Here is a 26,018-nt window from a genome sequence, read left to right as displayed (position 1 = left end):
CTCACGAATGGTGACCCCCGGCCGCGGGGCAGAAGCTCCCCCCGCGCACGCCTCACCCCGGGGATGCCCGGGGGCGGCAGCCCCGGGCGGGGCAAAGGCTTGCTCCCCCCGTTTCTTCTTCTTTATTTTTAAATTATTTTATATTTTGGAAGCCTTTTTTTTTCCCCTTTTTTTTCTTTTTTTTTTTTCTCCCCCCTGTCCGCAGCGCGGCGGGCGGCGCGGAGCCGCGCTACCGCCCTTGCAGGACCGCTCCGCCGGCCTCCGCTTTGATGCGCGCAGCGCTGGCGGGGAGAGCCCGGGGGGGCGGGGAGGGGCGGGGGCGGGAGGGGGAGGAGGCGGGGGAGGGGCCAGGGCTTTTGTATTTAAAATAAATAAAATAAATAACCAGGGGAGGGAGAAGAGGGAGGCGCGGATCGCAGTGGGCTCCTTCCCTCGCAGCCCCCCCCCCCCCCCAACCCCCCCCTTCCCGATGCTCTCCGATGCGGTTGCACCGCCGGGGAGGAGAGGAGGAGGAGGAGGAAGAGGAGGAAGGACAGCGAGGGGCGCGGGGGGAGCGGGGCCAGCCTGCGCGCTGCCGGCGGCGGAGAGCGGCGGAGCCGCGGGCGCGCAGCGAGCTCCGGCTCCGCGGTGAGTGGCAACTTCGGGGGCAGCGGGCCGCGCTCCCGGCGGCCGGTTGCTTTTTCAATACTTTTTCTTTTTTTTTTTTTTTTTTTTTAATTTTTTCAACAAAATTTTTTAATTCATTTCCTCCTCACCGGTGCGCGCGCCTCGCGGTGCCGGCGCTGCGCGGGCGCGGTGCCTCCGCGGGCGGCGCGGCGCGGCGCGGCCGGGGTCGGCTGTTGCACCGGGCTCGGAGGATCCAAGTCGGTCCGGACTTTCTCCCCCCTCTTTCCTTCCACCCACCCCCGCCCCAAGCTCCGGCTCCGACCTCTCTCCTCCCAGCCCGTCGCCATTTCTGGAACAGGTTTTTATTATTATGATGCTGATTCCGCACGCCGGTCCAGCGCCGGGGAGCCCGGGCGGCTAGGGCCGGCGCCGCCGGGGGGCTGCCGACCCCCCTCCCCGACCCCCCCCCCCCCCCCGCTGCTCCTTTCTATATATTTCCCTCTTCCCGGGGCCGGGTGTGATGGCTCCCGGCCCCGGGGGGGCGGCGGGGGGCCCGGGACGCCCCGCTGCGCCCAGGTACGGCCGCCGCGCCTAAATACCCCCCGCGAATATATATTTTTTTGGGGGGGGGAGGGGGGGGTCCTTGCTCCAGCATCTGCTTTCCGCAGTGGAGCGCCCCAAAAAGCCCCGCTCCCGCGGGGGTGCCCCCCGTGGGGGGGACGCACCGGGGGACCCGTCGCCCCCGCCTGCGCGGGGCTGCTGGGGCGCGCAACGTGCGCGCAGGAGGAGGGCGAGGGGAGGGAGCGGGGGGGGGGGGAGGCAAATGGAAACCAGATGCCGGGGCAGGGACGCCCTGTGCTGCCGAGGGCTGCCGGGGGGGGCCAAGCCGTGTGCCCCCCCGTCCGGCCCCCCCGCTCCGGCCCCGCTAAAAGTGCGCCGGGAGTTCAGCGGAGCGGGTCTGATAGTCGCGATCGGGCTGGCGATAGAGCCGCGCTCCCTCTGCCCTGCCTTTCTCTCGCTCCCCCTTTCTTTCTTTCCTTTTTTTTTTTTTCTTTTTGAATGTGAAGAGTTGAAAAGCCTGTTTACTTTCTGTCTTTGATGTTGGAAGGATCTGGTTTTGATTAGATCAATACTCCTTTTTTCTCCCCCCCCGCTTTTTTTTTTCACTTTGCAGAGAGGAGGCTCAGAGGATCCCCTGCTGACTCCAGGCAGAGGAAGGCAGAGGCACAGGCAACTCCTGGAGGAACTGGGAGCCCCTCTCCCCATCTCCAGGAGCCATGAGCAGCGCTGTGGTCCTCACCCACCTCCCAGACCCCAGCAGCAGCTTCAGGGAAGACGCCCCCCGGCCCCCTGTCCCGGGGGAGGAAGGAGAAGCACCATGCCCGCAACTCGCCAGCTCGTTTCTCCCCAAAAGCCAAAGCTTCAAGGCCATGCCGGTGCCTCCTGCCCCACGGAGGAATGAGAACGGGCTCGGGGAGCCTGAAGGCAGCGCATCTCCAGACTCCCCTCTGGCCAGATGGACCAAATCCTTGCATTCCTTGTTGGGAGATCAAGATGGTGCCTATCTTTTTCGGACCTTCCTGGAAAGGGAAAAATGTGTGGATACCTTAGACTTCTGGTTTGCCTGCAATGGCTTCAGGCAGATGGACCTTAAGGATACCAAAACTTTAAGAGTAGCCAAAGCTATATACAAAAGGTACATCGAGAACAACAGCATCGTCTCCAAGCAGCTCAAGCCTGCTACCAAGACCTACATAAGGGATAGCATCAAGAAGCAGCAGATAGATTCTATCATGTTTGATCAGGCACAGACTGAGATTCAGACTGTGATGGAGGAAAATGCTTACCAGATGTTTTTAACTTCTGATATATACCTCGAATATGTAAGGAGTGGAGGAGAGAATCCTGCTTACATGAACAGCAATGGACTGGGGAGCTTAAAAGTTGTCTGTGGCTATCTCCCAACCTTGAATGAAGAAGAGGAATGGAGCTGTGCAGACTTTAAAAACAAAATCTTGCCTTCGGTCGTTGGACTATCCAGCAAGACGTTGAGGGTTACAGCGAATGTCAGAGCTACGGAAACGATCGAGAACGGATACAGGTAAGGGAACCCCTGGAAATTGTGCTTTGTTTTACTTTAAGGACTTTGAGAGCGCCTTTCGGAGGGCTGCTGGGGTGGCGTGCTGGGGAGGTAGCAGGGAGTCGAGGGGAGGCTGGGCTTCCCGTGGGGCTGGGAGCACGGCTGCTTCCCCGCACCTCCAAACGCTGGAATTTGGGGGGTGTTGGCTGGCTTTGGCTGGTTTTTTTTCCCCCCTCTGTACAGAGGAAAACAAGATACTGTGCTCTAAAGCCCTATTGGCTCTTTCAGTTCTCTTATAGATCAAAAACTTCATAGCAACTATGTCCTCCGGACATACGTTAATTACTGGTTCAACTTTCAAACCTATTAAGAGCAGTAGTACAGTGGATCATATAGACGCATGAATAATGTAACCTACTAGTTCCCCAAGTCCACCATCAACCAGTGTTTAACTATGTTGGTTATGTGGGAAGCAATTGTGCGGTCGTGGAGGAGGAAATGTATACACTTATTACATCAAACCCTGCAACTTGCACAAAATCTGCTTTTATTTTGACCATGTGTATGTGTGATCTACAGCCTCTCCCACCCTGTTGGGTGTTGGTGCTGTGTCAAAGCCGTTTAGGGTGGCGTTGAGCCAATGTGTACAGGAAGGAGGATACTTAAAATTGAGTACTTAAGGTAATAGAGACACTCCAGGTACAGAGCAATAGTAGATCTTTGGTGCTCTCCTGTTGGCCGTGTGCTCAAAGTTAAACTCATTAAAACGTGGTGTGTCTAATGGCAGCTCAGGAGGATGCAGGGAGTGTTGCGTGGTGGCAGGGTCGTCTCGTGCCCTTGTCTTGGGGTGCGTCTGCGGTGCGAGTCCTTCTCTTTTGTTGGAAATGTTGATGGCACAGCTGTGTGAGGGTGAAGAAAGTAAGAGCCATCTCGAAGTGACGGGGGGATGGGAAAGAGACTCTGATGAGCAAATGATGAGTTGTATAATCCTCTGAAAATGTATTCTTTCCTCTCCCCACCCTTGCCATAAATGTGGATTGTTGAATCAGGGCTGAGAGGAGAGGGCTTTGCTGGCAGATGTGCACTCTCCTCTGCTGGCCCAGGAGGTTGGGGTTTGGTACGGTGAGTGTTTGACATCTCGTTTACAGGAATTTTGAGAGTGCGTCTGTGATTCATGGACATCAAAGGGCATCAGGCTTCTCCTGGGGAGGCTTTGCTGGAGCGTGTCCTCCTCTCCTGCCCTGTGGAGAGCTTCCAGCTGTGCCGGGCTTCCCGGTGCTGAGCCATCGGGAGCTGGGAGGGTCCTCTTGCCTGAGGGTGCTGGGGAGCCAGGGGCCTCTTTGGTGCTCTCCCTCTTGTGGAGGCCCTCCCTGCCAGCAGAGGGGTGCTGAGGGCTGCTGGGTGTGGGTACAGGCAGGAGGGATGTGCTTCATCCTGCTGTGGCCTCTGGACCTCTCCTGCTGGGGGGCTTGCATGGGGGGGGCAGTCGCTGGCAGCTGGTCTGTGGAGGACTTGGGTTTTGGGATCCTCATCTCCTGCCTGAATGTTACTGTCTGAGCATCTGCTGTTCTCTAGAACTTGGTTTGAACTGCTGCCCTTCGCTTGCTTTCCAGGAGGGGGGATGTTTGATGCTTTTATCTCTCAGCCTTTGTTGGTATTCAGCGCTGGAAGGGCTTGGCTGTAATGTTCTACCAGAGCTGCAGGCCCTGCTAAAAACCCACATGTGCCTTGTCCAGGAGAGCTCTCGCAGAACGGTGGCTGCTTGCCTGATTAGTGCTGGGTTTTTTTCCTTCCTTTCCCCCCCCCCCCCCCCCCCGATTAATGCAACTGGCTCCTTGCGTGTCAGATCTACCCTCCTAGGACATTAGGTAGTGCATTTTGCTTTGATCACCTTGTGCTGAATTTCCAGGAGCTTTTGCTCTCCATGGGGCCAAGACATCTCAATGCAAAGAGAGGGAAGGCAAGCTGAGGTGCTTCTCAGTTCCTCCCTGAGCTATCCCTTTGTGAAGCCACTTGTGCGTGCATGTGCTAGAAGCTGATGAGCATATGGATGGGTTATCTCTCATCACTCAGCGTTTAGGATTGCATTTAGTATTGGAGCTGAAGCTTGCAGAAAGTCTTTCCTGGTGAGTGGCCAAACCACACCTCCCTCCTTGTGTGTGTGATGGAATTAAAGAATCTCTGCTCAGTGCGTTATGGTTTGGAAGCGCTGTGCAGGCTCTTGCCATTTGCTTGGGTGCGTTTCAATGTGATTATACCACCAAAATCTGGGAGCTGGGCTCAGCACACCTCATGGTGGGAGCAGAGCAATCTCGGGCCAGCCTGGTATTTGGATGGGAGATCACCTGGAAATCCCAGGGCATGGAGTCGAGGCCAAAAACATGGCAAACGGGATACCACAGAAACCATACAAGTTGAAAGACTTTGGCCCCAGGATCAGTGATGGACAGGAACAGGAGAAGTCAAGTCAAAACACGGTGTTTGCACCTGACTGCAAAGCAGGCGCACGCATGCAAACTGCTGGTTGTATATTTGGAGCCTTAATACAGGGAATATTTTAAATGTAGAACCTCCCTCTTGTCCTTCAAAGCGACTCCCCTCCCCTCTAGGTTGTGGTGTGGTTAAAACTGGCCTCCCCATGCTGTGCTGGACCTGGCCCCATGCTCCAGGAATTCCAGCTATTATTTATACGTGCTTCTAAATTTATCATGCATGAGTTTGTGTACACAGAGAGTGCTTCTTCCTTTGCAGTGCCGCCGTGTAACGTGGTTTTGTTCAGTCCAAGGTGGACTCATCTGCCTCCCATTAAGCTCTAACATCAGTGGGACTGGCCTTGCTTTGAGAAGGCTGGGGCTTGCAGATGGCCTTCTGCCGGCTCCCAGCGCTTCCTGGCCTTTGAAAGGACCCGCCGGTGGAGCTCCGTGTGTGTGAAGTTATTGGAACCAAGTTTGGCTTCAATTATCAAAGTAAATGATGCCATTGTAAAGCTATGCTTGAAGCAGTGTTCTACAATTAGAGCATGGAAGCTGTGATTAACATAGTTTTGTTAAAATATACTTTTTTTTCAGGTTTGTGCATGCGTGGTTTTTTCCTTTTTTGTTTTTAAACCCATGATTGCCCAGTGATGTTTGTCCCAAGAAAATACTTAATGAGAATCAGTTTAGCATCAGAATGCTCCTTGTAGATTTTCTTCTCTCTCTGTATAAATCTGTGGTTTGAACTGCTGGAGTGCTTTTATTTCTAAGAAGCAGTGTTTGCCACTAAAAACCCCACACTCTGAAACTGCACCTTCATAACGGGGATACAACCAAGAGCCCCTGAAATTCTTGTGGTGTTATAATACCTCTGATGTGCCCATTGCCTAACATAGCATATAGAGAGTTACATGCTGTGTGTCATCACATCAAGATAAGAATAGGCTGAGAAACATCAGACATTCTCCTTGAAGCTCCAGAGCAACTGCTACCTGACAGCTGAAAACACTTTGCATATTGAGTTTGGAGCTGGGGTGTGTGTTAGTGTGTGCAGCATCTGCAGCAGGAGACCACCGCTTTCCACTGGAATTTAAAACCCTCGCAGGCAACATGATGCATCTGGGTGCAATTACTGTAGTAAGGTGGTCAAATTAAAACAAAAAAATTTAAATGTAGCAAAACAGCCCCCATTGGTTTTCTTAAAGGATGTGGGGATTTCAGTGGGGCGAACTTTAAAAATATGTAAACTTTGGGGAATTTTTTTTGTCCATGAGGTGTTGGTAGGTGAATTGGTGCTGCGGTCCAGTACTGATGGGAAGATGAGTTAGTTCAGGCCACTTTCTCTAATTATATCTTTCCAAACACTGTGTGTGGACACACCTCCTCTCCCTGTGCCTTATTCATACGTACCCGCTGCCTCCGCCCCCACCCCAGCCTCTCCAGCAATCCCGTCTGCTGGAATAGGGCAAGTCAGGCCCCCGGGATGCATCCAGGGATGACACAGACACCTCCCAGCAAGGTGGTGGTCCTGAGCCTCGTGATCCTTGGATCCTCCTGATCTCAAGACCTGAGATGGCTTCAAATAGTTATAATAGTCGACCCTTATGTGGGCAACCCAAAAGCCCACCAAGGGCCTAGGAAGGGTCGCTTGGGCTGTACATCCCCCTGAATCAGTGGAAGACTACATGCTTTTTAGAGGAACTTTCTTTGTAGTAGTAGTAGGATAACTTTGCTTTCACCCACATGTGGAATTAATTTATCTTTGAAGATTTAACTTCTTTCCTGTGGCATTCCTTGCTATCTTATTTTTTTTCTTCTTCTTCCCAGCTATATGTTTTTTAACATCTTGATCTCCCTATCAGAAATGCCTTGGCCTCCTTCGGAAAGGAATGCAGCCCCGGCTGGGCTGAATACCTGCCTGCAGCCAGCCCCGCGCCTCTCATACCAGAGAGGCCTATCTTCCCCACCATGCTTCCCCCTCCTTCCACCACCACCCCCCCCTTTTTTTTTTTTCTTTTTAAACTTAAGCCTTTGTGGAGGCTCCTGTTTTTGGTGCTGGCGGAGCAGGAATGCGGGGCGGCGGGGCTGTGGGGTGCCTGGTTGTTTGAGGGATGGAGAGGGGGCGGTGGGAGGACATTGCTGCTCACTTAAACCCAGCTGGTCCCCTCCAACCCCTGTGGGGGCAGGGAGGTGGAAAGCCCATTAAAAAAAAAACCTGCCGAGCCTGCTGCCACATTCCTTAGGCCCCCAAGTCCTGAGTAAGTGGCCCTAATTATTAAAATCAGCAGTCCTTATCAGATGACAAGGCCTTTTGCTTTGATATACAAAGGCAGAAGCTTAACAACCCCATCTTTCCCTGGAAGAGGAACAAAATGTGCACCTTAACATGCAGCTTTCAAACCTCCCTGCATAATCCCCTTATCGCCTGCTGAAGATATGTATATTGATCCTGGCTGGGAAGTTGGAGTAGTGGGAGGTAGTGGAGAGGGACGCCCAGGTCCCCCCGCCCTGCACGGTTACCCTGCCACGGTGACCACCCCACGCTCTGTCACAGCCCACGAATTTTTCACGTGACTGCTCCTGGGTACTCTGCTCAACCATCCAGGCTGGGCTTTGGGATTGCTTCTCCAAGCAAAGCCAGAGGTGTTGGTATCAGTAACCCACATGCTCATTAATGCAACCTGCGGCTCCTGTCCACACATCCCCTACCCTCCTCTTCCCCACCCAGTTCTGTGCACAAAACCACAAGTTGAACAAGTGGTAGGTTCTCCTAAAAACTTTTTATTTCACGTTTTTGTAGTGCCAGGAAGATGGCACCCATCTTTGGGAGGCCAACCATGAGACAGCAGATTTCAGCCCCGTCCGTGCCTCCCTCTGACACATGGTGGTCCCGCTCCAGTCATTTTAGGCAGTTCTCTTGTTTCAGGTGACGCAAATACTGTAACTTTAATTCCCAAAGGGGCCCTAAATCCTGTCTTCAGAGTAGACTTAAGCATCAGCTGGTGCCTCAATGGCTTTCAGTGGGACTTCAGCTATGAACTTCTTGATCTTTTTGCGTGCTGATGCCAACAGCAAAACTGCTAACCTCAGCGGTGCCGCATCAACCTTTAATGTCTAAGTTTTTGAAGGTATCGGTACGTAGAGGTGCTTCCTGTGATTTTCTAAAGCGCACTTCCAGTGCTAAAAGTAACATCTTTAATGTTGGACTTTGAGTGAGTTTAGACAGAGTGTGTTGCTGCTGGTCTGAGCAATGGATGGTTAGTTGCTTCTGAAGAGGTGGAGAGTGCTACCATGGAAATGATGTTTTTCTCTAGCCCAAGACTGACTGGTAACTAGATTCCTGTTTTTCTTGTCCCTAGGTCCTTCAAGAGGAACGATCCCATTAACCCATACCATGTGAATTCTGGCTATGTTTTTGCCCCAGCAACCAGCGCGAACGATAGTGAAATCTCTAGTGATGCCCTGACGGACGACTCCATGTCAATGACGGACAGCAGCGTGTGAGTATCTTGTGTTGGCCGGGTCCTTTTGGCATGTGTCATCTGTGAATCAACTGCGCCGATGCACCATGGAGGCTTACGGGAATGGTCCAGGGTCATCACCCTGCTTTTGCTCGCCGTTGACTAGGGACTGCCAAAACTGAGGTGTGGCCCCAAACCGAGAGGTAGCAGGGCATGGTAGCCTCGCTCTTCATGCAGTCGCCGGAGGTATTGGATGGTGTGAAATAATGAATCCCTCTATTGCCATTTTGCAACTGCAGCTGAGCAAACATGTTTTCCCCTATGCTAATCGTGCTGCCTGACTAACCCAAGCAGCATATCTCACTGCGCCTTTGTCTTAAGGCCAGGCTTCCTTAACTAGTTATCAGTCATCAAAGAGGAGGAGATTACTTCCTGTAGGAAGTACTTTCTGTAATTAAGGTTCATCATTAATGTCAGAACGTACATTAATAGGGCAAGTGACCTGAAGGGGCAAATAGCTGCTCGTCTAGTGTGGCTGGGGCAGTCTTCAAAGAGCCATTTGAATGGAGCTGCATGGATCAGGTCTGGGTGTTTCAGGAGCATAGGGATGAGAGATGATGCTGTGGCTGAGCCCAGGAATTGCAGGATCTGTCTTTTCCTCCTGACTCTGCTGAGAAGTGTGCAACTGGGAGCAAGTTGTTTGACCGTTCTTCCTCAAGTTTGCTTTCCCCAGCAGGAGAGAAGTGGTGCTTTTGTGTTTGGGGGTAGAGGAGACAGTAGGAGAGGCTCAGTGCTCCTAAGGACTGTTTTCTTCAACTGGGGAGAAGGCAGATGTTGCCAGTTGCGCTTCATGATCTTCGCTTAAGTACACCTGCCCACTTGTAAACAGAGTGCTGCATTCTTGGTCTTCATCTCATAGGTGAAACTTGTCTGGTCTCTCTGTCAGATGTGTCCAGTGATTACTGCGTACTCCTCGGAGGGGTTTGCATGCTGGGTTTTTAAAGTCAACAGTGCTGTGTGGTGATGCACAACAGAAAACAGGATTTACCAAAAATCCTTGATGTGTAAACAGAAGCTTTTTTTTTTAATGCACATGTGTATTTTGAACTGATATTATGGAAAAAAATAGTTTGTTGTCCCACCAGATTCCCTTATTGAACAATATTGGCATTAAATAAAAGAGCTGAATCATAGGGTGACTTCTTTATTTCTTCTTACTGGCTCTGGTTGTATGTGATCATGTGTCAACAGAGCATTCATTGGGTTAGTCATTTCTGGACCAGTGTAGGGTCACTTGGGATTCACAGGGCTAGGATTATACCCTCTCTTCACAGCAATGCCAATTGTAGGCCTTATACAGATGAGAGCACTGAGTGAGAAATAAAGTGCATGGTGGATGAAAGGCTTAACTGAATCGCTTTCAGCCCATTGTTAGTCCAGGGGAGCTTAGCGGGGATGAGAGGGCAGCAGCCCGCTTTGAAATTTGCTTGAACAAGTGAATAGGAGCTCCCCATAAAGCAGCGCGTGAAAGGAGCCTGCCTGTTTTTTCCTGCCGTAACAATAGCCTGCGCAGGCTGTGAGAGTTTGGGGAAGCTTGGCTGATTAAACTGCCCGCAGCTCCAGGTTGGGGGGCGGCGGGGAGGGCTGGGGCGGGAGCAGGACAGCGGAGGTTGGAGGAATATTTCCTGCTGCAGAACCGGTCCCCCGGGCATCCCCAGAGCCACGCTCCCGTCGGGCCCAGAGCAGGCAGGCACGCCGGGATGTTGGGTGTTTTTGGAAGTGGGAGAGGTAAATTGGCAGTTTTGGAGGCTGGGCTTAAAGTTAAGGCTGATGTAAAACTTCCTTTGCAGGGGCAATGGGTTGCTGCCAAGATTGCAGTAAGACGTGTGGGATTCGCAGCCTCTCCTGGCACCTGGCTCTGCTGGTTGCCGAAGACGCTGTATGGGTGTTCGGGGCACAAACCCACTGTGCTTTCACAGGCTGAGCCCAGGTGCTCTTCTGTCTGCGAGGTTTTAGTCCCCTTTGACAGAGGACCTGGGTTTATTCTGTTTCATCAGTGCGAATGCAAATCAGTTCTTTTGGCTTATATTGGTATCAACTGAAGAGGAAAAACTTGTTCTGGAAAAGTCTGTCAGACATAGCAGTAAAGTTACTTTTTTTAAAAATAAATCTAAATCTGAACTGTACTGGAATTAGGAAAGGTCTCCGAATAATGCACAATCTGCCTTATTTTTTATTGTGGATGCCAGGGATCAGTCTGTCCATATATATTTTGTAATAGCCACAAAGGATCATGCAAATTTATATTTCCATTTCTTGATTGGGGGGGAGAGGAAAGGGGATTTTTTTTTTTTATTTGCTTATATCTTATTTATGGATTTACTTTGGACACAGGGGAATGCTGCTGAGCAAACTTCAAATATTACCTTATCTTACAAACCAGGCTTTTGATGTTGGCAAGATCAGAGGCTTGTTTCAGAGCCGTTGCCAAATGAAGATGGGAGTGAATGCATATGCGCATGTGTCTGATATTTCAAAGCAGCAGTAAAACTACATTCAGGTTAGGTCAGGCACATCTGAGTCAAAAGGCTAAGATAATTGGCTCAGCTTAAATGGCAGCTGACTGGGTAGAAGACTTCAAACTAGTGTTTCCCCCAGAAACAGATTGGCTTAGCCCCAGCCTGGTTAGCCGAAATGTTTATAATTAAACTCTACTATTTAGTGCCTAAACTCTGTAGCTCTTCAGCTCGCAGCTTTTAGTAGCCAAGAAAGTGAGTGCAAATGTTTGCTGCTGGAGCAAGGGGAGAGGTGGCACCTGGAGAGCTGGGCTTAACCCTTGTCCTGCCCTAGAACCTCTGGCCAAGCTCAGCCTTTTCATTTCAAAGGCACTTTCTCCTGGTCTGGGGGGTCTGCTTCAGTATCCCCCGCCCCCTGTATCTCTTGCTGTACTGAGCCGAGCTCCAGCTCCATCCATCTGTCCCTCCTGCAGTCAGGGATCACCCGCTGGTCACCCCTTCAACCCTGGCGTCCTCTTTCCCCATTTTATATGTAAGGCCTAGTTTAGACAGCCCTCATCAAAGTCGCTGTAAAAGTCCCTCCTCATTCCCCAGGCTTACTTTCCCGAGCTGTTCCTCAGCCTTCCCATCCCAGTGAATTATCTTTTTGGTTTTGGTGGGGTTTTTTTGTTAGGTTTTTTTTTTTTTTTTTAAATCTTTTTAAAATTCTGCACGTTGTTACAAGTTGTAAAACTCTTCTGGCAAGGCATGGCTGTAGAGGCAGGGAGCAGGAGGTTTGGTGTGGGGCTGTCCGGTGCAAATGGAGTTTCAGAGGGAAGGAGCAGCCTTCATACTGACCTGAACGAGGGCAAATCTTAAATAAAGTGAGAAGCCATGTTGTTGGGTCAGTGTTGCTTTTCCTGCTCAGTTCTAAGCCACCCTGCCTGGGAACAGCGTGAGTCCCTGCTTCTGCTCCATAGCCTGTTCCAGGACTGTCTCTTTGGGCAGAGAAGGTCCCCTGGAGCTGGGAGCATGGGGACACCCCACAAGGAGATGTGCCTCCAGCTCGGTGGCCGGAGCAGAGGGGTTGGGGATGGCACCTCGCGCTTGCAGACCTGGAGGGAGGTGGGGAGTGCAGGAGGGCTGCAGGGCTCCTCATTGTCCCTTGGTTGTGCCCTCGGATGCCTTGTGTTGAAGGCACAGACCTTCAGCTGCTTCCCTGCTCTTCCCCGTCTGGCCTCTTGGGTTGCCATTTGTAGATGACACCTCCTCTCTCATTGAATATGTTAACGGGATTAGTCCTGTATGTATGCATGCATGTAACGTGCTCATGCTGGCACTTTTACTTACCTTTAAAATACCTATTTTACTGGTTATTCCCTATATTGAAGGCCTTCCCTAAGAGACCCTTATCTCAGTAAGCCTCAGTTAACAAATGCTTCTCTGAAGGTACGGGTGATTTGGTTTTCACCTTAGATTTGTTTGTCCCCCTTCATGCCCCAAAGCTACAGGCATATTACATGCCCCAAGCCCTGTTGCCTCATGGGTTTGTGGAGCAGAAACGCTTGATGGCCAGCAGCGGCTGCAGTTGGTGGCCATGGATGGCTGTGATGGCCGGTGTGTGCTGGGCTGCTTCCCCAGAGAGCACTCCTGAGCCCCATAGTGTGCAATGGGGACATTAGGACAATTAGCTCTTTTCAGCTGTAATGTAACGTGTGTTCGTGGACCGTTTCTAGAGGAGGCTGATGTGCATCTTGTGGCATCAGGGACTTTCTCTGCGGTTCCAGTGTGCTCTCTTTTATTATAAAGATTTTTCCAAGTTTTTTAAGATGAAATTGTTCTGATCTTTCACTTGGGGCTTTGCAGCTTAATCTTGCTCATTAAAACAATTTAATGGCAACTGAGTGCTTTGGCCAAGATCTTCACAAAGGCCTGCAATAGCGTGCTTCGAACCTTGAGCGTGGAGCGATGGCATCTAATGCCCTCCTCAAGAGAAGGGACCTGGTGTCTCCGGGAAGGCATTCCCTTGCTCCTTGTCTCCAGCTGCGTGCCCAAACCACGTCGATGTGTGCCCACCTCTGCCGCGGGAGGTGGCACGCAGGGATGCCATACCATGTTGGCTCCTCTGGCAGCAGCACGGGGCTGTCGCTGCCTGCTCGGCCGCCGCCGCTCCTCCTTGGGCAGGAGCTGTTTTCTCTGCTCAGGAGATGAGTCAGGTGTGGGGGCAGGTGGGTGAAAGGGATGGGACTGGAGATCAAGGTTATTCAGCCAGTCTGAGGGAAGGGGTGGAATTAGACATTCGGGATCTGCAGGCATGCTCTTCCGGCTGTCCCCAATGTCTGTAGAAGGCCCTTTAATCCTAACTGAGGTAATTTTTTGTGTGGCTGGATGAAAACACCCCAAGTTGCCTCAAGCGGGCTGTGCGGGGAGCTATTCCCACCAGTGCTCCTCACCCGATCTCTTCGCATGGCTCCCTGGCCGTGAGCTGGCGTGGCCGAGGGGAGCAATGTTGTGCCCAGAGGGTATTTGCTCTCTGGCTTTGCTCATGCCTCGCGGTGGCCTGCCTGGGCCTGCCAGCCTCAGGGCAGGAGAATCATCCCACGTCTTCAGTAGGGCAGGAGACAGGGAGCAGCCTTTTCGTGGCCATCCGGCTTCGCATCATCCGTCACTGTGCCAACGCTCCATAGGGTGTTTCAGAGTTTGAGGAAAGTTGTGGTCTTAGAGAGCACAATTTGGTGGTGAAAAAGCAACAACAACAACAACAAAAGGCAGAAGCAGAAACCTAGCATTGGAACGGCCTTTCTGTAAGATGCCTCAGAAGTGAAGGTGGTGGGATCTTTGGGCGTCTTCCTGTGCAGAGTTGCCTTCAGCTTGCTTTTCAGCTTTGGCTTAATTACTGCACATCCATGTAGATGGTGACACCAACACTTCCCAAGCCGCCAGATGTTTGAAGCTTCAGGTGACGTCCAGAGGGCTCAGCACCTCTGGGAACACGGGCCTGTGGCGTGCCTGGGAGGTTTCAGAGGTGAAGGAGAAGTTAGAGAAGGTTAGAGCATGGGGAGAGCCCCGACTGACGGTGACCTCTCTTCCGTGTACAGAGATGGGATCCCCCCGTACAGGATCGGGAGCAAGAAGCAGCTCCAGCGGGAAATGCATCGGAGTGTCAAGGCCAACGGTCAAGTTTCTCTACCTCATTTTCCGGTAAGTTCAGGTGGGAGCTGCAGGGTCTGGGTTCGCCGTGGGAAGAGCTGGGTCTGGGAACAGGCACACGTGGAGGGAAGTGGGCAGGGGAGGAGAGTGTTTCCATCCCTACGTGATGCCAGAGAAGAGATGGCAGGAGCCATGTGTCCTCAGCATCCTTGTGAAAACCTGCATGTGTACAGTCACATTTTGGTCCTTCCCTGAAAACCAGATGCTAACTAAGGCTTCTCAGTGGCACTGAATTTGTCCTCTGGGTCTAAAGCCAAGCAGAGATGCCCCAGTTGGGTCTAGTGAGAGCCTTGGCTCTGGCCACCACCGCGACACCTCCGCCAGTGCTGAGCAGACTGGGGCATGGCCTCACGCGCATCACCGGTGGCCTTCGAAAGCACACCATCTGTAAGCTGGCAGGAAGCAGGATCTCCCAAAAGAGACATTCGCAGCACATAAGTGCCTTGCTTTGAGGGGATCCGATTCACGGCGTCGCCGTGCTCTTGAAAATTAACTCGCTGAGTTGCTAATTCAGTTGACTTGCAGACTCCTGATTCCTACAGTGAATAAACTGTTTACACAGACAAGTAAAAACCTATCTTGTCTTGAGATTAATATGCTGAAGTTCCTCTTTCTGCTGTCTTAAGCAGCAAGAAATAATAGATGATATTTCTTGGAGGGGGGGTGGTGGTTTATGTGGTTTTTCTTTTTGGTATTTTTTTCCCCCCTTCCTCCCTAAAGTAAGTTCTATAGCCTGAGCTTGTAAATTAGATTATTTTGTCCCAGGGCGTGCAAATCGACTTTCTCTGTAAGGCAGTGCTTTGATCAGGGACTGAATAGAGCCAGCTTGTGTAAGAGTGACAATTTCCAGCAGAGTGGCCTTTTTCTACCCTCACATCATTTCTGGAGCTAAGTGGTTGCCGGAGAGAGGCCCCACCTCATCTGGTGGGTAGTATGTGAAAGAGTTGGCAGTTCAGCTTTCTGCTTTTGGGGGGGGGGGAGAGGGAGAGAGAGGGAGAGTGGGGCTGAGGAGTGGGGTGCGTGGGGGTGGCAGGAGAGAGGGCAGAGTCGGGTGGGTGGTTTCTTTTTCTTTTTTTTTTCCTTCCCTTTTCCTGCCATGTTTGCTTCTTTTGGCAGAAATTCACGTTTTGCCTTTTTATATTCTGCACTTGATTTGGAGATGTTCCCTTTTTCCCTTGATAGATCTGCTTGAGGCAGCCAAGCTCAGCAGTGTAGCACCGCTAGCCTGCAGCAGCTTTCTTCATTTTCTGTACAAAGAGATGGGGGGGGGGGAAGAGATCTAGGACACTGTTGAGACAACACTACCTCAAAGGTGCCCAGTGTGTAGCCAGGAAATAAATTACCAGCACTTCTCTGATCTGCAACCGTTTGACTTCTTTTTTTTTTCTTTTTCTTTTTTTTTCTCCTTTCCCTTTTTCTCCCCCATCTTATTTTTTTTAATTTCCAACTCCTTTCTGTTTATACTCACTTTATTCCTTGAGTTAAAGTCTCTCCCTCCCACCTCAGAGGTTTTTTGTTTTTTGTTTTTTTTTTTTTTTTTGATGTTTGACAACAGTCTTTGAAGATTTTCTACTTCAGAGTAGCTACTGATGGGCTGGTTGTACTACAGAGAGAACAAGCGGGGTTCCTCAGAGTGCGACCAACTGCTCCTGCCGAAGGCAAACGCTGGTGGGGAGGATGTCACTCCATGAGGCCACAGCACTAGCTCATAAAAATCCAGAGCAGACCATGCCTAGTTGCGGTCGTCTTTTCATCCAAACATGGAGACACAACAAGCGTAGCGGGGCTGGCGATGCCGCTCCGGCTAAGCGCCCGCGCCGCCCGCTAAACATGCCTTGTGCCTTCTGTCCCCGCTCCTTGTAGAGGACCCACCGTCTTCCCAAGGAGATGACCCCGGTGGAGCCAGCTGCCTTCGCCGCGGAGCTCATTTCCCGACTGGAGAAGCTGAAGCAGGAGCAGGAAACCATGGACAGTCTGGAGGAGAGGCTGCAGCAAATCAAGGAGGTAGGAGGATTAACCCTCCTGGGGCCGGGCAGAGCTTGCTGCGTGACGCACGGCTTGGGGGGGTGGGAGAGGGCCGTATCCTGCCTGGGGGAGGAAGGTGTTTCGATCACACTGCAGTTCGCGAGGCTGCGTGGGTGACATCCCAGCACATGCTTCGTTGGCTCCCTGTCCTCTTGCATTCATTCCTTGCTATCGTTTGGCTGGCAGGACGAGGAGAAGGAGGGCTCGGAGCTCCCCACCAGCCTGCAGAGCAGTCGGGAGATGGTGAACCCCCAGCATCCGCAGCACCCGCTCTCACTCCTGCCCACCGGCAGCTACGAGGAGGACCCCCAGGCCATCCTGGACGAGCATCTCTCTCGCGTGCTGAAGACCCCCGGCTGCCAGTCGCCCGGCATGGGCCGGCACAGTCCCCGCACCCGCTCCCCTGACCGCCTGCTGACAGGCAAGCTGCAGCCTGGCATGGCCTCTCCGGCAGCGTGCGCCTTGGTGGGTAAGGGATTCATCACCAAGCAGACCACCAAGCACGTCCACCACCACTACATCCACCACCACACCGTGCCCAAGACGAAGGAGCAGATCGAAGCGGAGGCGGCTCAGCGGGTGCAGTGCTGCTGCCCAGCGGGCAGCGACTACTACTGCTACCCCAAGTGCAAGGGCCACCCGAAAAGCATGGACCCTCCTCTCCCTCCACTGGAGCCCTTCGGGTAAGTCATGAGCATCTCTCTCCATCGCCCCCACCCCAAACCATCACCCCATCATCCCTCTGTGATGGGGCTGACGGGGACAGCCCCGCGGCAGCGCAGGGGGCTAACAGGCGGCTCGTGTCCCCTTCTCGCCATCAGCAGGACGGGGACGCTGCCGAAGAGGCCGGGCAGAGGAGCGGAGAGCGTCGCCCTGCCGGCTGGTGACGGGGGGCTGCCCGGCCCCGGCGGGGTGCAGCTACCAGGGGGCGAGGCGGACCGGGCGCAGAACGTCTGGCAGTGGATGCTGGAGAGCGAGAGACAAAATAAGCACAAACCCCATAGGTAAATATGCAGCTGTCTACAGCAATATCACTCCCGGTAAATATTTATATATTACATGGGCTGTCTATTTTTACAATCGCTAAAAACAAATGAGACTCTTTGCTCCTCCGGTTTAATATAAAAGCTGTTCCGCAGAACCAGAAAAACCACAAAAATGTCATGTTTTTGGCAATAAACCTCCTTTCATGTTATGACAGACTTTTGAGAGGGAGCGAGCAGAATAGGAGCTGCTATTAAAGTCATATTTTCCAGCTTTTCTAACCCGACTTCTTCCCCTCCCCAAGCACACAAAGCACAAAGAAGGCCTACAGCTCCGACTTCGCCAAGGGGGCCCCCGGCCGCCACCACCCGTGGGGGACCGGCAGCCACCCGCGCGGGGTGCAGCCCGCCCACCCCTTCGTCCAGGACCCTGCCATGCCGCCGCTCACCCCACCCAACACCCTGGCGCAGCTGGAGGAAGCGTGCCGCCGCCTCGCCGAGGTCTCCAAGCCGCAGAAGCAACGGTAACGGCCGTTGGAGGGATGGTCCTGGTCCCGCGGTGGGGTTTTGGGAGCAGCAGGGGTAGGAGAGGTTTGCTTGGTGCTGGTTGTGCTCATCTTCAGCCAAAGCTTGGGCTGGTGGCGGGCAAGGCTGTGGGTGAACGCGGACGGTGTCTGCCCCATGTAGGTAGAGGGTCAGCCGTGGGGCCGGGACCGTGGGGACACGTGACGGCACGGCTTGGCCGAGCCCCAAGGATGAGCCTCCTTATTCCAACCCCACCCTACCCCGGCGCAAATAGTTTGAGTCCTAGACTATTACTTCCACTCTTTTGATGGCTGTAATTTGCCCATTTTTCCTCTGGGACGGACTCCAGCTACATACCAAGTGGAGAATTGGACTGGTTATCGTTCATTTGAGTATGGGAGGATAAATTAGCCCACAGCATTTTTAATTTTTCCTTTGATTGTTTACAACATGTGAGGGTTGATACAAAGAGCGAACTTAACAACCCACAGGAGACTTCAATTAAGAAGATTGTATTTCAACAATTTTTTTTTAAAAGTGGGTTTTTTTCTCTTTTTTTTTCTTTTTTCCTTCTTCCCCACTTGCCCTCCCCCTCTCCACTTCAGATGTTCAACCTCAAATCAGCAGAGGGATCGAAACCACTCCGCTGCCGTTCAGGGGGGTAACACCCCTTTCTGCAATGCAAGTCTAACGACAGAAGAGTGAGTATTGCACGCGCGTAAAAGGATTGGGAAATATAGATATATAATAATTATATTTTCATTAAATGGATGGCATTTTGAAAAGAGAGGAAATTCTTATGTCTGAAATTTTGTCTTTCAAACATTCTTCTTAAAGAACAAAACATTTTCAAATCTTGTCTCCGGCTCTTTTTAACTTGCATTCCTGTAAAGTGGACAAAGATTGGATTAGTCTAATTACAGGATGGTTCTTTTAACAAGAAATCTGCTACAGAGAGGTCTAAAATGGCCTAAATAATTAAAGTTTTCTTTCTTACCCTCTTCATCTTAAGCAATGAGTAATGTTTGAAGTCCAGACTGAGCCACCTGACTAGAGCCTTTCATTTTTAATTGGTTGACCTTAAGTCCACCAGCTGTCTTTGCTAGCAGCTTTTTTTCTGAAGCCACTCTACAAAGACTTAGAACAAATTAGGAAGACTAAATTACTGCGGACTAACACTTTGTGACCTTTTGACATGCCAAGTGTACATTGACTCACAAGCAGTTGTAGATTTGTCTGCGTGGTATTCACTAGAGCATTGCCATTTTGCTGGGTAATATTGTTTTAATTATTCTTTAAGAAGGGTTTCTGAGTGCAAATGGCAAGATCCAGTTAATTTTATCCTCACTGGGAAAAATAAGGTTACCTGTGTACTTCAGGTGAAGAATCTGGTGGTGGTTTTGCTTTGTTAGCTGTTGGTGGTTGCAGGTGGTTTTTGTGCACGAGAAGAAAACTTGGCAGGTGCTTTGCATGAAGGCAGATGAAACGAGCCTTTTAGAATCAGGGGTGTACAATACTGGGGCTCGCTGTAGAGGTTAGCCCATGGTGAGCCCTACGCACGCTCACCTGGCCTGCGGTCCTGCTCTCACGCTTCCAGCAAGCATCTAACCTCCATCCATAAAATGGTACGAGGTCTCTGCCGCCTGTGGCTGGGTGCCTTGCGGTGGCGCGATTCCCACCGTCACAGCAAACAGGAGCTGGTGTGGGCGCCCAGCGAAGGGCTGCGCAAATGCAGCATGACAAATTCACGGCGGGTACAGGAATATCTGACTTTTCGGGTCACACCCAGGTTATTTCTGACCGGTGTTACGTGTGGCAGAAACACTGCTGGATTGAGTGCGGTGAAATGGCTTGTTCTCAAATGGAAAAATAGAGGGGTTTGTGTGTGTTTTCTGTTTTTCAGTCACAAAGAGCCAAAGAAACTGCCAGTTGTTCACACCTCTCAGTCGAGTGAGTTGGTTGTCACCTATTTTTTTTGCGGAGAAGAAATTCCCTACAGGAGGATGTTAAAGGCCCAGAGCCTGACACTTGGGCACTTTAAAGAACAGCTGAGCAAAAAGGGTAATTACAGGTAAGAATCTGTGATTTGTTTGTTCTTTAGTATATTCTAGTAAGGCAAAAGAATCAGCAGATATTTTTCAGGTCTACTCACAATGACACATTTACGTTGCTTTTCAGAGGCTGTAGATCTTATTATTTTCCCACTCAATCCAAGAGCAACTTGGAGGTGGAGAAAGAGACCCTGAGCTGCAGCTTGGCTGTGGGGCCACCTCCTCTCCATCTGCCTCCCCAGCCTCCTCCCCCAGTTGCATAAGGATGACGGCTGGCCGGCTTCGTGCTCCCACCCTTGTCCAAAAAGCTTGAATACCAGGAAGAGCTGGGTTGGCCTTGTGGCAAAGGCATGGAGCGGTAGGGTTTGCATTCCAAACTAGGGTCAGCATTCATCTTGGTGCTGGCCTCCTGCTTTGCCTACTCAGTTAATTTTTTGTTTCATTTTTAATTGGTTTTTTTTGCAATGGTGTGGCCGTAAATGTGGTCAGCGAAAGACTGGGATGTTGTAGCTGCGTGGCTGTGTAGCTGAGGTGCATCCAGCGCGCTTTTTGTTAGGGAAGAAACTCCTCTGCCCTGCAGGGAGAGCTCGCCCAGTGATACCAAGTTCCTCCTCAGGAACACCAACAAACCCTGCCTCGCTGGTTTCCAGGGCTCAGCTCCCAGTTTAACCAGTTTGCTGCTTCCCCTGCTCTTCTAGCTGCCGTGGCAATAGCTTTGCATTGGCTATTTTTGCCTCTTTCCCAGTGGATCTGGGCGCTGGCGGGATGATCTGTTGGCCAAGTCTCTTGCAAGGTGAGCAGGAAAGGGATGGTCCAGCTTTAAGTTTTGAATTTGTACTGAATTTGGTGGTGCTTCAAAGAGCCAGCAGGCTTGTCCTGTAACTGCCAGCCTCTGCTGTAACCTCCAAATGGTCATTTGGGTTTGGTATGAGGACTTTTCCAGCTGGTGCTCCGTCACTGGCCTGTCTCTAGCTTTGGAAAGCCCACCTATGCAGCTCAGCAGTAGGTCACCTAAGGGCACGCTCAGGCTGGGGGATGCTGCGCTGGGGTCTGTTGATGGCTGATGCACAGTGGGGTTGGGGCTGAAATACTGCCAATCCGTCCTCAAAACCATCTTCACAGCCCGCCCGGCTGCCATCAGATGGCAGCAACCTGCAAGTACACCCAACCTGGACAACCCCTAGGAGAGGGCCCTGGGTTTCTTGTGCTCTTGGGCCATTTTCCAGCCCCTAAAGCCTCTCCAGGCCTGCTACCCTCCACCTCTGGCTGATGCAGCCTCATGCCCTGGTGGCAGACCAGTTCCCCTGGCCTCCCCACTGCTCTGCCACTGCTCCAATGGCTGTGTAGTCCTGGTTTTTTTTGTGTGTGTGTCCCAGAAAAAAACACTGTTTTTTGTTTGTTTGTTTTCTATGACCTTTTTTTGTGTGATGCCTGAGTGCAGGAATAGGCTACTAAAACCTCTGTGGCCCAAAAACCCCTCCAGGTGCAATTATTTGTGCCTTGTCAAACTGTAATTACTTTAGAAAATGTTTTTAAGTGACTGACAAGGATGAAACAACATTTTGCTTAGATCTCACCCCTTTACACCTGGGTAAAGACAATACAGAAATTTATAAAAGGAACTTGGGTACATGCCCAGTATTTTATCTTGCACAGACACAAGGTGAAACTAATTACACAAATGTGTGTACCTCCAGGGAATCATTTTGATCTAAGCTTTGACTTTTGGCTGGACTTTGAGTGGAACTGCGGGTGACCTTCAGGGAAGAGGTCCACAGTGCCCAGAGTAGCGTGTGTGTTACGGGGAGGCACTAACTAGGCTGCTTTGGTCACATCTGGCATTGATTTCTTTTTAAGGCACATTTAATAAGCATGTCTTTGAAGCCGTTGCCTTTCATTTAATGCACAAAGACATGCAGAAATGCTCCGCTCTCCAAATTCTTTATTGATTGGATCAGTTTGCGAGGCGGGTACCTCGGGCTCCCGCGATGCCAGAGCCGTGCGGCTGGCCCCGCCGTGGGGCAGCCGTCGGGAAATCGCCGCTTTGCTTTCCTCCCCCTCCCACCCCCCCCAAGAAAAAGAAGGAATTAAGCAGTGATTTAATACTGATGGCGTTAACAAAAAACAAACATACACGCACCAAAAAAAAAGGGTGTGTCGGGTAATCTGAAGATGGCAGCGGTTCAAAACAGAGCTGTAACGCCAGGCCTGCTTGCCTCGATTGGTGCCAGATGTCCCAAAAATTAAAAAAAAAAGAAAAAAAAAAGGAAAGCTTGCCACAGAAAATATGTTTCAATGGCAAGCCCATTTCTGAGCAAATAAGAGCAGAGTGACTTGTTTGAAGATGTTCTAGGGAAAGAGGGTTTTCTGCTTTGCCTCCTCTTTTTCTTCCCCCCCCCCCCCCCCCCCCTTTTTTGCTCTGAAATAAGGTTGTAATTATGGAAAAGGTCATAACGTGTTTTCTCAAATAAAAATTTTGTAAACACAGCCAGTGCTTGGGCTTGTGGAGGAAGTTATTGGGAAGAGCGGCTGATATCTGGAGAGGAGCGGAGAAGGGGAAAGGGAAGAGAAAGGTCTTTGTAATTCATTCAAACTTTCCTTGGGATTTTTTGGTTTTGTTTCAAGGCTGCTGGCCTGGGGAATTGTGGCCTTGACCTGCAGCATGAAAGTTGGTGGGAGTTAGGCCATTGACTTCAATGAGTGCGGGCTCTGAAGGACTTAAATAAGATGTTTTTCCTTGCTGAGCCATTAAAGACGCAACATGTGTCAGCTTGGAACGACTTTACAAAAATAAATCCTAACCATACCTTGACTAAATGGAGCTGGTTTCATCTCTTTCACTAAAAAGCCAGCTTTTATTCACCAACCAAAATAATTTTAATGTACCCTAAAATAAATAGATTTGTGGGCCGTTGTTACTGAGTATTTTTAAAATGTGTAATAGAAGAGTCACTAAAAAAAAAAAAAATCAACTTCTAAGACCCTGCCGTGGCTCTCTCAGTTTTAACAGCAAAAGTGAGCTTAATTTAGTCTCCTTTCCCATCCTAAAAAAAATAATAATTGCAAAACCCTTTCCCCTAACAAACATCTGCCAACTCCAGTTGTCTGGAAACTACAGGGGAGGGGTGTGGGAGGGGTTAATTTTTTTTTATATATATATTTCCTTGTAATCCATCTGATGAAGGTTTTTCCATCCCTGGCGATCAGATGGCAAAGCACTTTTCCAAGGGAGCAGGCATGTCCGAGGAGGTGTGCGGCGGCAGACCGACAGGCTCCCTAAATGCTACCCCTCTGAATGGAAGCCCTTCATTTGTGCATATGCAATTAAGCAGCCTTAGAAGGAAGAAAGCTCCAAACGGGATAAAAGGAACCTTTAATCAAGAAGCTGAACGGTCTAATTCAGGATAATAGAGGGGTCCTTACTGTTTGACACAGGAGGGGTGGGGGTGCTTTTTGTCTCTGGGAGCATTGGCTTCATGATCTAACGACCCGGAGCAAAAGAGCAGGAATGCAGGACACTGCTACTTGACCTCCCCGTGTCACGTCCCGCAGGCTGCGCCAGGGCTGCTCTGCGCCTCTGACTCTAGGAAGCATCAGGAAACAAATACAGGAGTTTCTGTCACTTAAAATGGATATGTGAATTAGGCATTTGGTTGTTCCGTATGTGAGGCTCCCGGGTTTGGGGTTTTTTTTTCAGTAGGAGTACCGCAGAGTTTCAGCTTTTGCGTTGCAGGAAGCTGCCATGGTTTTCTTTTAATCCATCCGTATGCCTAAAAAGCCTCTCCTTTTAATAACAGTTGCTAATTTTAATGTTGGGCTTCAGCTTTGAAACAAGAAAACACATGAAAGAAAGAAGGTGGGGAGAGAGTGGAACCTTAAGACTGCTTTGCTTTGAAATTCTATTTATTTGCTTTTTAAATAAGATATTTGACCAGAAATCACTGTGCTTTCTAATTTTCTTTACGGCTAAGGATATCCACTGCCAACACGTGTCATTTACTCACTGTAGAAGCTGTTGTCACTGCTGAGGAGCATGCACAGCCCTGCTCCCTCCGTTCCATCGCCATCCCTGCAGCTCTGGGGATGCTTTCAGGTCACTGGACCTGAGCAGCCCTGAGGTTTTCCTGGCCACGCTGGGCTCTGGAGGAGCACCCTAGGAGGGAGAGAAATTGGAAATGTTGTGGTTAAAAGAACTGCCAAAGCATCCTTTGCTTTGCCTTTTGCTTTTTAACTGTGTTTTAATTCTCCTTACCACAGATACTACTTCAAAAAAGCAAGCGATGAGTTTGACTGCGGTGCGGTGTTTGAAGAGATTTGGGAAGACGAAACCATCCTGCCGATGTACGAAGGAAGGATTCTTGGGAAAGTAGAAAGGATCGATTGATGGCATCTGTGTTTCTTAAGAAAAGTTAAGCTAGAAAAGTCTTTGGACACACACAGTAGTGATGACAAGGAGAAAAAAAAAACCTGAAGGAAAGTTTTGAACCAATGAAGAAAAAAAGTTAAGTCTATGAAGACTTTGCTGAATTAGCCTTAGAGGAAAAAAAATGGCATTTATTATTCATGAGTTGGGTACTGAGATGATAAAAACCCTGAACTATTTATTAAAAACATGACCACTGTTGGCTATTGGAGATGCAGACCGTGTTTGAGAGACTTCCATACATAATATATGATTTCCTGGGGATCTGAAATCTATGGACTAAGAGAAACTGTGTATAGCTTACCTTAACAGTAATCCTTATTGATATTTATTGAACAGTCTGTTTTCCCTTAAGTCCAGTTTTTGGATATGCTGCTTTAACAATGGAGAAGAGAGGGGCTGGGAGGTGGGGTGATGGGAAGAAGGATTATTTTATTTTTTTATATTGTTCCCACTATCTAAAATCTAGGAGTTTGGCTATGAGCGCATTCATGATTAATTTTTTTTTTGAGGGGGAGGAGGGAAGAAGTGACGCTGTGCCCAGTATTTCTCCAAGTCAAGATAAAACTTTTCTAAAGAAATAATAATAATAATAAAAGCCAAAATAATTATACTGTCCTGCCCATTCATCTAGAGACCGGTGCATTTTAATCTATGCTGCTCTAATTTGAAATAAAGGTCTTAAGCGTTAAATATGTTAGATGCAATATAGCAACAGCAACTTGTTATTTCGTCCATGGATTTCTGTGGTGTGAGGATTTTGCTGTGCTCCTGTCAGGGGTGAGGGTGCCGTGTGGTGCCCAGTGCCTCTTTCAGGTAAGGTAGAGCAAAACCCTGAGCCTGGGAGAGCTGTAGAAGAAGCCATCCAGTTCCCATTTCCATGCTTAGCACAGCAAAAGGCCACGTTGCAAAAGCCAGATTAAATGTATTCCACACAGATAGCTGATTTTTTTGTTTTTTAGCCATTCTACTTCAATGTTAGCACCACTTGTACTCCAACGACATGTAACTACGAGGGGCAGATTTTCAGATCGGTGTGGAGCACGTGACTCGTCGTGTGATGGGGTTTGGGTGGGTTTTTTTGGTTGTTGGGTGGTTTGGTTTTTTGTTCTTTGTCTGTTTGGGGTTTTTTTTGGCCTTACCGTCACAACCCCGTGTTAGCCCGTGGGAGGTGTGGGCGAAGGCTCTCTGCAGCCCTTGGCAGAGCATCGTGTGTGTGCGTGTGCGCTGGGACAGAGCGACCCTTTCCTGAGAAAGACCTTGCATTTCTACAGTTGGGTTTTGTGTTGATTAAGTTAATCTGTGCATTCTGTTTGCCATTGCTACTTTCTGTAAGTCTGTATATATTGTAGAAAATGTATGGTGAAAATATTAATACACTATCTCTAGTGTTTTTAAAATTTAATCAGTACAGTACCTGTGCCTGCATGGTGTTACGAGACCATGCGTCGCCCTATATTCAGGGTTCAAGCTTTCCCTTGTTTGTTTAAGGGGTTTATGTATAAATATATTTTATGCCTTTTATTACAAGTCCTGTACTCATGACTTTTGCCATGGCATTTTGTTCTACTTATACTGTAAATTATGCATTATAAAGAGTTTCATTTAAAAAAAATTACTTGGTACAATAATTATTGTAATTAAGAGATGTAGCCTTTATTAAAATTTTATATTTTTCAAATTAA

The 26,018-nt window shown here is 49.9% G+C and overlaps 1 protein-coding gene across 2 annotated transcripts; it reads left to right on the top strand.

Annotated features, from left to right (window-relative positions):
* The first annotated feature begins 537 nt into the window (after window positions 1-537).
* Window positions 538-26,018, top strand: AXIN2 (axin 2). 2 transcript variants are annotated; one of them, XM_075110994.1, is made up of 11 exons: window positions 538-627; window positions 1,781-2,707; window positions 8,520-8,660; window positions 14,215-14,317; window positions 16,190-16,330; window positions 16,538-17,034; window positions 17,176-17,355; window positions 17,640-17,858; window positions 18,465-18,560; window positions 19,763-19,930; window positions 24,168-26,018. In XM_075110994.1, the coding sequence occupies exons 2-11, from the start codon at window positions 1,884-1,886 to the stop codon at window positions 24,292-24,294; spliced, it is 2,496 nt and encodes an 831-aa protein (XP_074967095.1). In that variant the 5' UTR covers window positions 538-627; window positions 1,781-1,883; the 3' UTR covers window positions 24,295-26,018. The 2 variants fall into 2 exon arrangements, with proteins under 2 accessions (XP_074967095.1, XP_074967094.1); XM_075110993.1 differs by having other exon boundaries at window positions 17,173-17,355.

This window comes from Phalacrocorax aristotelis, chromosome 16, assembly GCF_949628215.1.
Source record: "Phalacrocorax aristotelis chromosome 16, bGulAri2.1, whole genome shotgun sequence".
Lineage (NCBI taxonomy): Eukaryota > Metazoa > Chordata > Aves > Suliformes > Phalacrocoracidae > Phalacrocorax > Phalacrocorax aristotelis.
This window is presented reverse-complemented; position numbering and strand designations above follow the sequence as displayed.

Bases quoted from the DNA above. Each gene is read 5' to 3' on its own strand.
- AXIN2 (XM_075110993.1), top strand. From the start codon at position 1,884: ATGAGCAGCGCTGTGGTCCTCACCCACCTCCCAGACCCCAGCAGCAGC. The intron at 16,331-16,537 runs GTAGGAGGATTA...TTTGGCTGGCAG, and splicing joins GGCTGCAGCAAATCAAGGAG to GACGAGGAGAAGGAGGGCTC. The intron at 17,035-17,172 runs GTAAGTCATGAG...TCTCGCCATCAG, and splicing joins CCTCCACTGGAGCCCTTCGG to CAGGACGGGGACGCTGCCGA.